The sequence below is a fragment of the Choloepus didactylus genome, chromosome 5 (genome assembly GCF_015220235.1).
Source record: "Choloepus didactylus isolate mChoDid1 chromosome 5, mChoDid1.pri, whole genome shotgun sequence".
Lineage (NCBI taxonomy): Eukaryota > Metazoa > Chordata > Mammalia > Pilosa > Megalonychidae > Choloepus > Choloepus didactylus.
In genome coordinates, this window is record NC_051311.1 from 144,270,880 (window position 1) to 144,284,152 (window position 13,273).

A 13,273-nucleotide genomic window follows, 5' to 3' on the forward strand; every position below is an offset into this window, starting at 1 on the left:
CATCTGTTGATTTCATCAACTCTACCTGAAAGGGTTACGTCAGATCCACCTAAAAGCATTAACACGTGGGAACGTGGCTTTGTATTTCATTTCTGGTAGCGTTCTACACTTGATGAACCTGGAGAATATATCCTGTTTTTCTTGTGAAAAATCTGAACAGAACAACCATCTATTTTTAAATATCCCTATGGCATGTCTACAGACTTTGTACCTTGCCTCTCCTTTAAGTAAACAATAGCAATAGCCAAGATGACCAAACCAAACAAAGCAAAACAAAACCACCATCACAAAATACAAGAACAGCATCTACCAAAACACACACAACTATCTACAAGTCTGGAGCAGGGTGACATGATTGAAGGATGAAGAAGGAGTTGGTAAATCGCTCGCTGGCGGGAAGGGGTAATTGGAAGGGCCTTCACGACTGTGGAAGGAATCTGGTTGCTGCTCGCATCTCCAGATGGGACATATGCTTCAGCTTTAGCCTTCTGACTCTGCCAGTTATTTCTACCCAATCTTCCATGCAGAGAATTGGGAAACTCATCCCAGCTGCAGAAAGGAATATCGCCAGTCACTCAAATCCTTCCACAATGTTTTCATCTCACAAGATGCCTATTTAAAATGTTGTTTGGAAGAGAATTTCCCTCAATTGCCACTTACTAATTTCTTTTTTATCTTTCACTACTATAAACCACTTTGCATAGATTCGACCCATGTAGAGGGTAAAATATTCATGGAAGTACAAATGTAAATTAACAGCAACAGGCAAAGGCATCTGTGGGAGAATAAGTTGAATCTCTACAATGTGAAGCCTAGGATTGGTCTTTGAAAACCCTCTTAATATAATCATAACAAGAGAAGGAGGAAGAAAGGAGAGCGCATTACAAATTATTCTCTTGCTTTGGGGATCATGTTTTATGAATAAAGTGTCAAGAATTTCGAATAAGTTTTAGTAAAAACGCAGAGAGTTTACATCTATCCAAGAATGGCCCACCTATCCACAGTAAAGAAAGAGCTATGAGTTGAAACTCCATGAACTGCATTGTCCAATGTCTCACATTTATTATATCGTTGTCAGAATGTTGTTGGAACTCCTTTGGGTACATACTCTGAACCATTTGAGGCACTTTGAGGAACAGTATTTGCCTACTGTCTAGGACTGAGATTTGCAGTTTGGAAAATTTTGCAACATGGAAAAACTTCAGACTTATGCTCTAAAGAGTATTGTATGGAATTGATTTTCTTCCTTCTTTTTCTTGCTGGGCAGCTGCCTGTCTACAGGCTTGTAAGGCCAAGTTTCTTCTATACCTTAGAGAGTTTATTACAAATTATCTATAGTTCATGTGTCTTTTTTTTTTTTTTTTCCAAAAAAGGTTATTTCAATGTCTTAACTGCCATGAAATTCACAGTTGCTTTGGTTTCACAGAATCCCTGTATCAGCATTTCACGGGTAGTTCAGTCATTTATTGAGCATATTCTATGTGCCAGGCAATATGTTAGATAATGAGTGAGAAGAAATGTAAATCATTTTATCTGACAGTCTTGGTGTTAGAGTGACACCATCTTCTCACTAAATCCATACAGGAAATCAGCTCCGTATGGAGAGAGGGAACATGCCAGCTGTGTGTCCCTTCATGGATCACCTGGTCCCATGTCACTATTTTCTCTTCACAAAGCTACTCCCAAGATAGACTTGATTCCTTCTTGCTTCTTTATCCAAATCTATTTTATCTGCTTTTCTGAACCCAGATTCTTCTCCCTACCAAGAGGTCTCTGTACCATTTGCCTTGGTCTAAGAATTCTTCCTTTACTTTCATTTACTGTACAGTGATTTCCATTTGGGCCTTTCCACTTGTATCTTGAGAAATCCAGTTTTAAAGCACTGGTTTATTCTACCAGTCACTTTCCCTCTGAAGAAGATTTAGAAGTCTTTCTTGTGACAGTGTTTGTCTACTCAACAGGGTTGCTGCTTTGGCCAGCCTTCTCTCCTTTTGGACCATGTCCAAACTTAGAAAATATTGGTTTTAGAATCTTGTGGATATTTCTTATAGATCTTACATCACTCTGATGTTACCTTATGCCAATTTCATATCCAGACATAACCATCTATATCCTCTCTCTTTCTTCCCCATTTCCCATCTCTACCTCTCAGCCCCAACTTCTTTTTTTTTAATACTTTTTATATATTTTTATTTTTTCCTGCAATTTTATGAGATATAGTCATATACCAGTCATCTACAGTGTACAATCAGTTGTTCACAGTATCGTCATATAGTTGTGCATTCATTACCAAAATCAATTTTTGGACATTTTCATTACTCCAAAAAAAAAAAAAAAAATAAGAAGAAATAGAATAACAATAAAAAATAAAAGTAAAACAGAATACTCAGAACATCCCATTCCCTCATCCCCCCTATTATTCATTTACTTTTTTGTCCCCATTTTTCTACTCCCATATCCTGGATAAAAGGAGTGTGAGCCACAAGGTTTTTACAATCACCCAGTCACACCGTATGAGCTGTATAGTTATACAAGGCTGCTGGGTTGCAGTTCAACAGTTTTAGGTATTTCCTTCTGGCTAATCTAATACACTAAAGACTAAAAAGGGATGTCTATATAAAGCATAAGAATAATCTCCAGAATGACCTGTTGACTCCGTTTGAAATCTCTCAGCCACTGAAACTTTACTTTGTTTCATTTCTCTTCTCCCTTTTGGTCCAGAAGGCTTTCTCAATCCCATGATGCTGGGTCCAGGCTCATCCCTGGGAGTCATGTCCCACAGCCCCAACTTCTGAACGTTTGCTCTTCAGCCTGATCTTGAGCTTTCAGGAACAAAGGCAAATCCTTTGGGGAGGAATGTTTTGTTGCTCTTTCCAGAGGTTCAGAACAAGCAATATGCAAGACTAGTTTTTGTCAGAAATCCAACAGGTAAGGTTAAAACACACACATATGGGGAGCAGAGACCTTTCTGTTAAAAAGAGACTTTCTCTGTGGGTTGCTACTCTTAGGAGACAGTGGCAGTGACTAAGGAGAAGTCCAATGGTGGAAACGCACACTGAATAGCTGTAGACAGTCCTCTGGTGTTCGTTTCACAGGCTCTTCTTCATTCACTCGTATGTAGTTCACTGGGGGCTCGGGAACTGCTAGGGTATTATCAGAAGAACTGCAAGAAAAACTTCCAACACACTTGAAACATAAAGAGAAACTTTATAGAGCAGTGTATGCCCTTGCTTTGGGTTGAACTTCAAAAGACTTTTTGTGAAGCCCTCCCCTTTCTCTCTTGGACAGTTTCTCCACATACAGCATCAGGGAAGCTATGAAAGCAATTCTTGACCTTTTGGTCAGACTGATCTGTGCTGTGACAGCATAACCTGGATGTCCTTCACTTGACATAGAAATTCCACCAATCAGTGGAGCCAGTGGCTAGAATGGCTCCTGAAAGCCTTGGGGCAGCATGTCTGAGAAATATGAATGTTCTCAGGGAAACAGTCCAACTCTTCAGGTGGTCAGTTCAGCAAACCAAAAGGAGTCTGTGTTCTTCATCTTCTGGAGTGAAGAAGTTACCTAATGAAGAAAATGGCACTGGCCTGCTGGCAAATGCCCAGGAGGAACTTCTCCATGCCACCTGGATTGCTTCCTGTGCCTTCTCAAGTGTTTAAGCTTGTGAGAAGCTAGGTATGGTGGCCCCAGTCTAGGGCTGCCAACGTTAGAAAGGTTTCATACCAGCTCAACCCTGAGAAGCATTTTTTAAACGGTCTTTCATGACTCGGGAATGACTGTAACATAATGAGGGAGCAAATATTTTCCTTTATATGAATGCTGTCTTTGAAGAGAATGTATCTAGAAGTTATACAACACTCTCATTATAGCAAATAATTTGGAATTTTTTCTGGTATTTGATAAGATTATATGGGAGAATTTTGCGATGAAGAAGAAATCACATAAAAAAATTATCATGTTTGCTGTCTTTTTATTTCCATATTGTGGTAGTCACTGGTAAATGAAGACATCATTTGGACCACCACAGTTATTCTAGGCAAGAGGAGAAGTATAAACCCCAGAGTAACACGGTCAAATAGTAGTCATAGGTCAACTCAGGTTGATTACATAAGACATCATTTTGGGACAAAACTATATCGTTTAGAATTTTTAAACCCCAACAAGTGAGTAATTCATGTAATTTCATACAACATTCAGTATCATTAAATTAGAAGGTAATCAAGAATTTGGACAGACCCTTGGAGTTTCTTGTACATGGATGGTCATATGTAGTATATAAGAATGCGTACATTTGGGAGTTATTGGTGGATTCAGGAGTGGCTGATGCCCTTTTCCTGTCCTTTTCCTCTAGGTTTGGAAATATCTTGGGATGGAGACAGTTTTGTAGAAGTCATGGCTGCCCCCCATCTCAAGGGCAAACTCTGTGGTCTCTGCGGCAACTACAATGGGCATAAGCGTGATGACTTAATTGGTGGAGATGGAAACTTCAAGTTTGATGTGCATGACTTTGCTGAGTCCTGGAGGGTGGAATCCAATGAGTTCTGCAATAGACCCCAGAGGAAACCAGTGCCTGAACTGTGTCAGGGGACAGTGAAGGTAAAGCTCCGAGCTCATCGAGAATGCCAGAAGCTCAAATCCTGGGAGTTTCAGACCTGCCACTCGACTGTGGACTACGCCACTTTCTACCGGTAAGTTCTAGGGCATGGGTTTGGGTTACAGAAAAAGGATAGACTTGACCTGAAACAGAGTGTCTCAAATCTCTTAGTGTGCAAAACAAGGGCCCCCAAAGCACAGTGCAAACACTCACACTTCTTTCTCTTCAGCAGAAAATCTCATCTTATAATGGACCCATGTTATGTCCCAAATTATGAAATTCTGGGAAGTATTTCAGAGGTATCTCCTGTAGATGATACATGTTTGCATGCATCTTTAGGTTCATTGGGAAGCTGGTGAGATCCTAGGATTTTTCCAGAGATATGCTTTAAGACTGAGAGGACCTTCCAAATGCTGGCCTAAACTTGACAGTGTATAGGGCAGAGGTGATTCCCTAAAATGGATTACCAAATTAGCATGGCTGCCTTTTTAAGTGAGCTCAGTTTTCTAGGTTGGAGGAAGTGTTCCTGTCTGCCTCATGGTCTAGCCCAAACCACATCTACACCTGGAAAACAGGGAAGTGAAGTGAGGATTTCTTGGCTGTTGGCCAACTATAAGACTTCTGTGTGGAGAGTCAGAGGAGAGCAGCAACAGGGCTTGTGGACTAAGGAAAGAAGATCATTCATTAAGATTAGGAATTCTGTGACCTTTTTTAAATCTGATTAACCCCCATTGTACACAAAGCAGCTGCTTATAAAGGAAACTTGGATCTAACTTGCAGGCTGTAAGATCGCATTTATGAATTGATGTTTGGGCTGGATTTACTTCCATTTACTGCACAATTCCATGGGTTCAAGAGCCACCGGCTGTCTATAACTTTAACCACCATGGGTGTGGGAGGAAATACGAGATGAACACAGCCCAAATGGCCTTGTTTAAGTGATTTGCCTGTGTCTCTTAAAATTAGAAAACTCCTGTGGTCTGAAGCCACAGAGAGGTTATTTTTACTCTTTAATTGCCACCAGTTTATTTCCCTAGGTCTCATTAAATGTGATCTTTTTTTTTTTTAATTTGATCTTTGGACATAAAAGATAAATTTCTATAAAGGCAGCTCAAAGTGGGATGGAAAAAAGACTGTCCCTGTCATCACGAATCCCTGAGCATGGCTGCATCTGCCAAACCATTTGGGTCCCAGTCATACATTTCACTCCTTCAAGCCATTTTCCTGTTAATGATTTGAATTCTCTGGGTTCCCATCTTTATCCTCCATGCACCACCCTCTAGCTGACTCCACCTCTTGTCTATTGAAACTGAGTGATCTTAATGTAAGATTTGGGTGTGAATTACACAGCTGGACAGAGTGAACAGACTATTTGGAATCTAATGTCCATCACTTGAAGGTCAGATGGGAAGCAGTAGAGCATAGCAATTAAGAGCTTTGTAATCTCGCAGGACTAAAACTTCAGCCCAACTCTATGACATTGAACAATCACCTAGTTCTTTAAACCTCAGTTTCCTTATCTATGAAATGGGCATAATAAAATCTCCTACCTCAAAATGTCATTTGGGTTCAATGAGATTATGAACATAGCACCTGCACATAGTAATTGCTGTATAATAGTTGACTGCTATTATTTTTCTACTATTAATTAAATAATTAGCAAAAGTAAGGCCTCTTTTAGAGGTTCCCCCATCTCAATTGTGCCTTTGGATTAGACTGTTCTCTGCCTTGAAAAGATGGAAAGGCTGTGCTTTTCCCAGGCCCCAGCAGCATCCACATTTGGTTTCAAAGGGATGTGTTGAAAATAAGAATTGGAAAGGCCTGCAGAGATTAGACTTATTTATTTATTTTTGCAAATTTTTATTTCTTTTGCCTTCTGTGATTTATTTAGTGTCATGATCCCTGGATTCCAAGCAGGAATATGATGAGCACCTTGGCAGGAGTCGTGAGAAATGACTCTGACATACATGAATAAAGAGAATGGTGATCCTTCCATGGCCAATCTTCTAAAATCCTTTGGCTCTTTAAAGGTGCTGTAGCAGCTACAACAGCCCGATGAAGGCTGGCTGATCTGCAAGGGGCCCAGGCACCGAGTCTGTGTAGCTCATGAAAACACTCCTGGGATGTTTGTGCACTGAGATTCAGAGAACAGGACACAAGTCATTACAGGACTAATGAGAGTTGCCTTGATACCGTGGAAGAGTATATACATAAATTATATTAGAATTCAATTCCTTCTATTTTGCCCCTCATCCTCCAAAGAAATATCTTGTATCTTCCTTGAAGGATGAAGTACAAAGTGGAATAACATAGAAATGCAATTTTCCAGGAACCACTGTGTTTGTAACACAGAGAAGGGAGAGAGCAAAGGGGTATTTCTCTAAGGAAATGTTACCTGTTTTAGGTTTCCTTCCTTCCTATGACAAATTCCATAGGGCCAGTTATATTATGAGCTCTTTTTATAGGGTCAAAATATTAATTCTTATTTCTCTGAATTAGAGTTTCCTTTCGAAATATCTAGGTTTTATAAACTCCTACTTTATTTTGGTCCTATATCCAGATTAACGTTTTCAATAGTAAACTGCCCATTGTCTAAACACTTGAAAAACTTCTACTTCATAAATAATAAGAAATGACTGCCTATTAATCCAGATTTTTTTTTTTTAACTTTGGGAAACTTTTTTCTGTTTGCTAATTTTTTAATTCACAAATCAATTCCACCCATCATGGCTTCATTTGGCATTAAAATGTAATATTTGATTAAAATCTTTGTGATCATCTTTATTTGCTTTAATTAACTAATTGAAAATGTTATGTGCAAAATAATTCAATTACTAATCATATAAAAGTTTTAACTGTTCACTGTTAACATGTCTTATGTCTTACCTTTGCTAATAGACTTGTTCTTAAATTAGATAATTCCCTTGAATAATTTTTTGCATTATCCTTCACTGGAAAGTTGTGGTGAAATTCCCTGTAGCTAGAACTGCAGCATACTATGAGAAATCAATGTAAAATCATTTGAATTATATTTGGATTCAAACGTAGGCTTCCCCGGGGGAAAGTGTTGAATGTGTTCACTTCTCTTTTCTCATTTTCTTATTGTCATCTCCCTCTATAATCTCATGCCACCTTCTGCATTTGTGTCTTGGTTGGCAATTGAGAAATCCAAGCAGAACAGGCAGACCCCCATCCCAAAGGCTCCCTCTTGATCCATCAAATCCATCTCCCTACTGGCAACTCAGGCCAGCTCAGGCTGCCTGGGACACAGAGAGAGGAGGGGAGAGGGGAAGGGGTGGGGTAGCTTGGACCAAACTGGGGAAAGAAAAGACCTGGCAAGCTTTGCGCCTAGGAAAGAACAGCGATGGGCTTTGTATCCTACCTCAGCCCCATCTTGGATGAAACAGTTGCAAGTACGTGTAACCTGCCAGCAAAGCAGGACTTTAAGTCCTGGCAGGACCACATTTCAGAGGAGTCAGAAAAATGAATATGAACTATAATAAAGCCCAGGCATTTACAGACCACAATCATCCCAGGACGGTTTTCGTCCCTCCACTCTCCTTAATGGGGTATAATTCACCAGAGTGAAAATTCTGTTCGCTTGTTTGGATTGGAAAAGTATCTGGGGATTCCCAGTCTAGGAAATATTCTCTTCTTTCCATGCAGTGGTTGTTACAGCTGTAAGGAATTGAAGTAATGCCAGAGGATTCACACATGTCTCCTTTCCTGCTGAGGTACGAGGAGCCAGGAGATGGGAGGTAGCACAGGAGAACAAATGGAACTCTGACAGGACAAGGGTGTTGGATATACTGGAGGCCTGGGACTTCCCATGCCTTCTCTCCAGGGAAAGATCACACACTTTGTGGATGATCCTCTTTGTGCTTTTCTATGAAGGAAACAAATAATTTATTATAAATCAAGAGAAGAGACATAGGCAAGGAGTACAGACTTTATGTCTGTGTGTGTTTTTGTGTACGGAAAAAATCATATAAAATTGACTGCTATTCTAGAATTAAAATCAAGTCAATCTGCCCTTGCTTCATAGATGAACATGCTTGGAACATTTTTTATTTAAATATTTTAATGACTTGTCTTGAATTGCCACTAGAACTAGGTCTCTAAATCAAATGAGATGTTCATTTTAAAGTGTAACATTATAGGACTTGCTTTTTATTTTCCCTTTGGTAGACTCAGCTTTTAGGATTAGTCACCCTGAAAGTATAATTAAGGTATGCTGCCACCAGGTGGCAGTAGACAACTCAGCTGTTTCCGTCTATTCAATTTCAGCTGTGGGCTTAAAAATTCAAAATGTTCTCCCGACTAATGAGCTCCCTCCATTTTTAGAACTTTTATTTGAAAATTATGTTCTAGACCACTCTTTCCACTGTGTCTAAATGCACAAAATACATTCACGGCTCTGGGTCTCTGTCCATGCCATTCCCCAAACATTTTCTACACTGAGTTAAGTTAAAGGTACCACTCAAGTTCTATTCCAGGCCTCTGTAAATGTTATCTTTATTTAGTTTCTTAGATATGCTGATTGTGTTTAACATCATTTAACTCTTGTACAATGTTGCACTGCTATTGCCTCTGTCCTGTGATAGATTCTAGGTTCATTGCGGGGTGGGGAATGTGTTCTTTGGTCTTTTTGGATTTCACCCAGTATCTCCCCTGCAAGATGTGCTCTCAAAAAATAGTTCTCTTTCTTCCTAGCTTGTCTTTCATCCTTATCCTCCCTGATCAATTCGTGACTTCTGCTGCCCATAGTTACAGTTGCATCCTAGAATTTTATCCCCACGCTTGATTATACACTTAGAGCCAAGGTGTGCACATGTCTGTGTCCTTTTAGGGAATAGAGTGGTCAGAGCAAGCCAAGCCTCTGGTTCTCCTTGGGGCTCTAAGAACTTTCAGCACTTACTCTGTCTGAATCTCACTCTTCTATGACAGCCAGTGGCAGACAAGCTGACTCCTCTAAATCTACCTCTGCCCAGTCTCAGCTCACTTATAAGGCACTTGGATACACACATCCTCCTCTTTCCCTCAGCTCAGGTTTGACCTTACTGTCTTCCTGTGCAATACTTTTATTTGTAGATATTTCTGACCGAGCCTCTCTCGGTTGATCTTAGGACCTCAAATTAGCCTCCTGTCCTTGTGGCACAAACAGCAGACCTCGTACAGGATCTTGCCGAGGCCAACTTGTCCGCTGCTCCGGCCACTCAGCCTCCTCAGGGAGGGGTTACATCCTTTCTTGTCATTGGCTCTGAGCATCCAGCCAGGGTGGAACCAAAGCTGGATGGTGGCTTCACCCTGACCCTTTCATTCATTCCTCTCCACCAAGCCACAAGTAGAATCTTCCCTGTTTGATTCATCAAAGTGACCTGAGAGAAAGGCCTTAAATTGCCAGGATTTCAGCTGAGAAGGGCCGTTCCTGTTTAATCGTGTTTTCTTGGGGCTGAAGGATGAAGAAAGGTATGATGACACTTGAACATCATTTTATCCATGTCTGAAATCCTCTCATGTTTAATTTCTCCCATCAAAAGGAGACAAATACTATCCTTTGAAGAAGATGAAAGAAAGAAAACTGTTACCAGTCTTAACAGATAGATTAACCTTCCTGGTTCACGGTTAAATGCAATTTCAGTTTGATTTTATTTTTGAGTTCATTTTAAAATATAAACTCCTTAGAATCTTGCAGTTTTTTCTCCTCAGAAATTGCATTTGCAGAGGCAATTAGTTGAGGCTTTTGAACACAGATTTGAATGAGTGTCACTGTAGCAGGTAAAACACTAATTATTTTGTAGCTTATCTCTAGGCTGCTTAGGGGACTTCTTGATTACTTCTTAGTAAGCAGGAGGCAGTGGAGTGTAGCTTTATTATATTTTCATTATCTATGGTTATAAAGCCCTTATGCATGAGAGCAAAGCTGACATGGGTAGTGCTTTCCTCATTTTACTGTTGAGCTGATCGAGACACGGAGCGGTGAACACGCTCACCCCAGCACCACCCCCATGCCCTCCCCGTGTGGCCTGGGCAGCCAGGAGCCCTTAGTCTCCAAGCCTCTGTCACAGAACTCGTCAAGGGTCACCAGCCTGCTATCAGATTCCATCACTGTCCACTCAGATTTTTTTAATATCCTGCCTTCGCCGTGAGCTTTTGGAGGAGGACTTTATTAATGATTTAATCCATTTCTTCATTTTACAAACGTCCTTGCATGTCTGCTCAGTCTGTGCCAGGTACTGTTGCAGGGTGGTGATTCAGGGTGAACGACAGAGACAGAAGCTCCACCTTCGGAGGACCCAGTTCGAGGGCGGACAGATGGCTGTGAGTAAGAAACAAGGTCATTTCCCACTGGAAGGAGCTGTGGAGGAAACATACAGGGTGATGTGACAGTGAAACCAGGGTGGCTGACTGATCAAGTGGCGGGGAAAAGCCTTCCTGAGATCTCATCCGAGTGGAACCTGTGTGTGGGGTGTGGAGCTGGCTGTACATATGGAGAGCTGGTGAAGAGGCCTGTCTTGGGCAGGGCTATCAGCAAGCTGTGATGCTGGAAAGGGTATAGCCTGTTGGAAGACCAGAAAGGAAGCTGGCATGGCCGATGCTTTTAGAAAGTGATGGGCATGAACATGGCATCGCCGTCAGGCACACTTTGGAGCCAGACTACTGGGCTAATTCTGAGCTCTGCCATTTGCAAGTCACATGCCGTTGGTCAGCTTTGCTCACCGGGTGACAACTGGGTCCCACGTGAGAAAGGGGATGGTGAAAGGAATGACCCCATTGCTATGAGAATATGGACTACATTTCCCCCCTTCCCAGTGTTACTAGACAGCTCAGAGCCAAGTTTGTGAGACCTACTTCTATCAAAGGTACAGAAATTCAGGACATGATTTTTTGTTTTAAAGTAATCTCAATTCTGTTTTCATTTTTATCTTCCCTGTTTTCCTCATTCACTAAATTTTCATGTAATTTCATTCTCTATATAGTTTGGTTAGCTGACTTATATTCTCTCTGGAACAAGTTGGGGATTAAGTGACTGTGTCCATGAAAAAGGGATATAACACCTTTGAACTTCATTGTTTCATTATGAACTAGAGATAATATCATCACCCCACATTCATGAGGTTGCTCATAAGGATGGATAAGGTTTCCTTGCCAAACCCAGATGGAGTGTGATTGAAGAATCCACTTCTGCTGGCCACGTCACTAGCAAGCTGTATGTGGTCTGCATGAAGACGGACTGACCCCATGGTTTCTGGATACTCAGTCGGTGCCGGAACCCCTCGCCACGAGGGGTATCTGGGGCCGAGTGTCCCCAGAGATGGGCCCCGTGTGGGCTGGTTCAGATCAGACTCCGTGCAGACCCCAGTGCAGTCTGGCCAGGTCTTTGATACGTCAAGCTTTGTGCCTCAGTGAAACCACAGCAGGGCAGTGCTGCGGGCTTGTCAGAGAGGCACGCTGGTCCCTGTGTGTGCTGGGAGCAGTGTCACAGCTTCCGTTGCTGAGGTTCAGGGTTGTAGTGGGGTCAGGACTCTGACCGTTTCCCAGTCAACCTGGCAGAAATGCAAATCTGTGGGAAATGTGCAAATATGAAATAGGACGGGAGGTGTTTGCATTCCTGGATGCTCCTACACACTGTTCCCTGTTTATATGGAAATCTAATATTCATCTCAGTTTTCTTCTGACCTGGCAAGTAAAGGAGCAGTAGGGGTGTTGCACTGTCCATGGCACTTGCATCCTCAGGCTTTCACACAGGCAGGGGGTCCTGCCAGGGATCAGATATTCAGGAGTGTGTAGGTCTAAAAAAAATTCTTTAAAAAAGACTCATTCTTGTATTCTCAGATCTCTTTTCGAGGCTAATGGTCAATTATTCATTTCTAGGAGTCAGTGAACTGAACCAATAGTATATATAAACAGGTATGTATTATCTACTGTAAAAGAGGATGTAGACGCTTTTATAGTCACAGCTGATTGATTGATCAGACAATTAAACCAGGCACGGCTCAGTGTGCTGGGGCTGGGAGACCACCAAGTCCTGCTCACAGGTCCTGTGGTCCAGGCTGGTGGAGGAGGAAGATGAGTGACCAGGATGTAGATAGAGAGATGTTGTGGATTGAACTGTGTCTCCCAAAAAGCTATGTCAAGTCCTAACCCCTGGAACCATGAATGAGACCTGTTAAGAAATACAGTTTCTAAAGATGTGATTAGTTAAGATGAGGCCACACTGGATCACAGTGGGTCCTCATCCAGTATGACTCATGTCCTTACAGGAAGAGGGGAATTGGGGCAATAGGACAGACTGACACTAGGGAGAAGGGCACATGAGGATGGAGGGTGGAGAAAGGCAGTCACGAGGCATGAACACCAAGGATTGCCGGCCAACACCAGAAGGTAGGGTGGGGCAAGGAGGGACCCACTCCTACAGCCTTCAGGGGGGACATGACCTTGTCGACATTAATTTCAGGCCCTAGCCTTCAGGACTGTGAGACAATGAATTTCTATGGTTTTAAGCCACTCAGTTTTTGGTACTTTGGTACAGCAGCTCTAGAAAACAAAGATGGAGGGGAGGGATATGTTTTCTTATAAAGCATGTATAGGATGCTGTCAGGGGATGGTTTTCTGGGACAGGTGATTTCCAAATTGAAATCAAAAGGATTTAGCTGGACAAAAGGAGGAATCAGGGGT

General features: G+C 41.7%; 1 protein-coding gene across 6 annotated transcripts in view; it reads left to right on the forward strand.

The window, feature by feature from the left end:
* Nucleotides 1-13,273, forward strand: part of BMPER (BMP binding endothelial regulator) — a 232,659-nt gene that overhangs the window by 165,489 nt on the left and 53,897 nt on the right. For all 6 annotated transcript variants that reach the window (XM_037837058.1, XM_037837052.1, XM_037837053.1 and 3 more), the window contains one exon: nt 4,352-4,688. In XM_037837058.1, the coding sequence (XP_037692986.1) occupies nt 4,352-4,688 (337 nt within the window). The remainder of the gene's footprint in view (nt 1-4,351; nt 4,689-13,273) is intronic.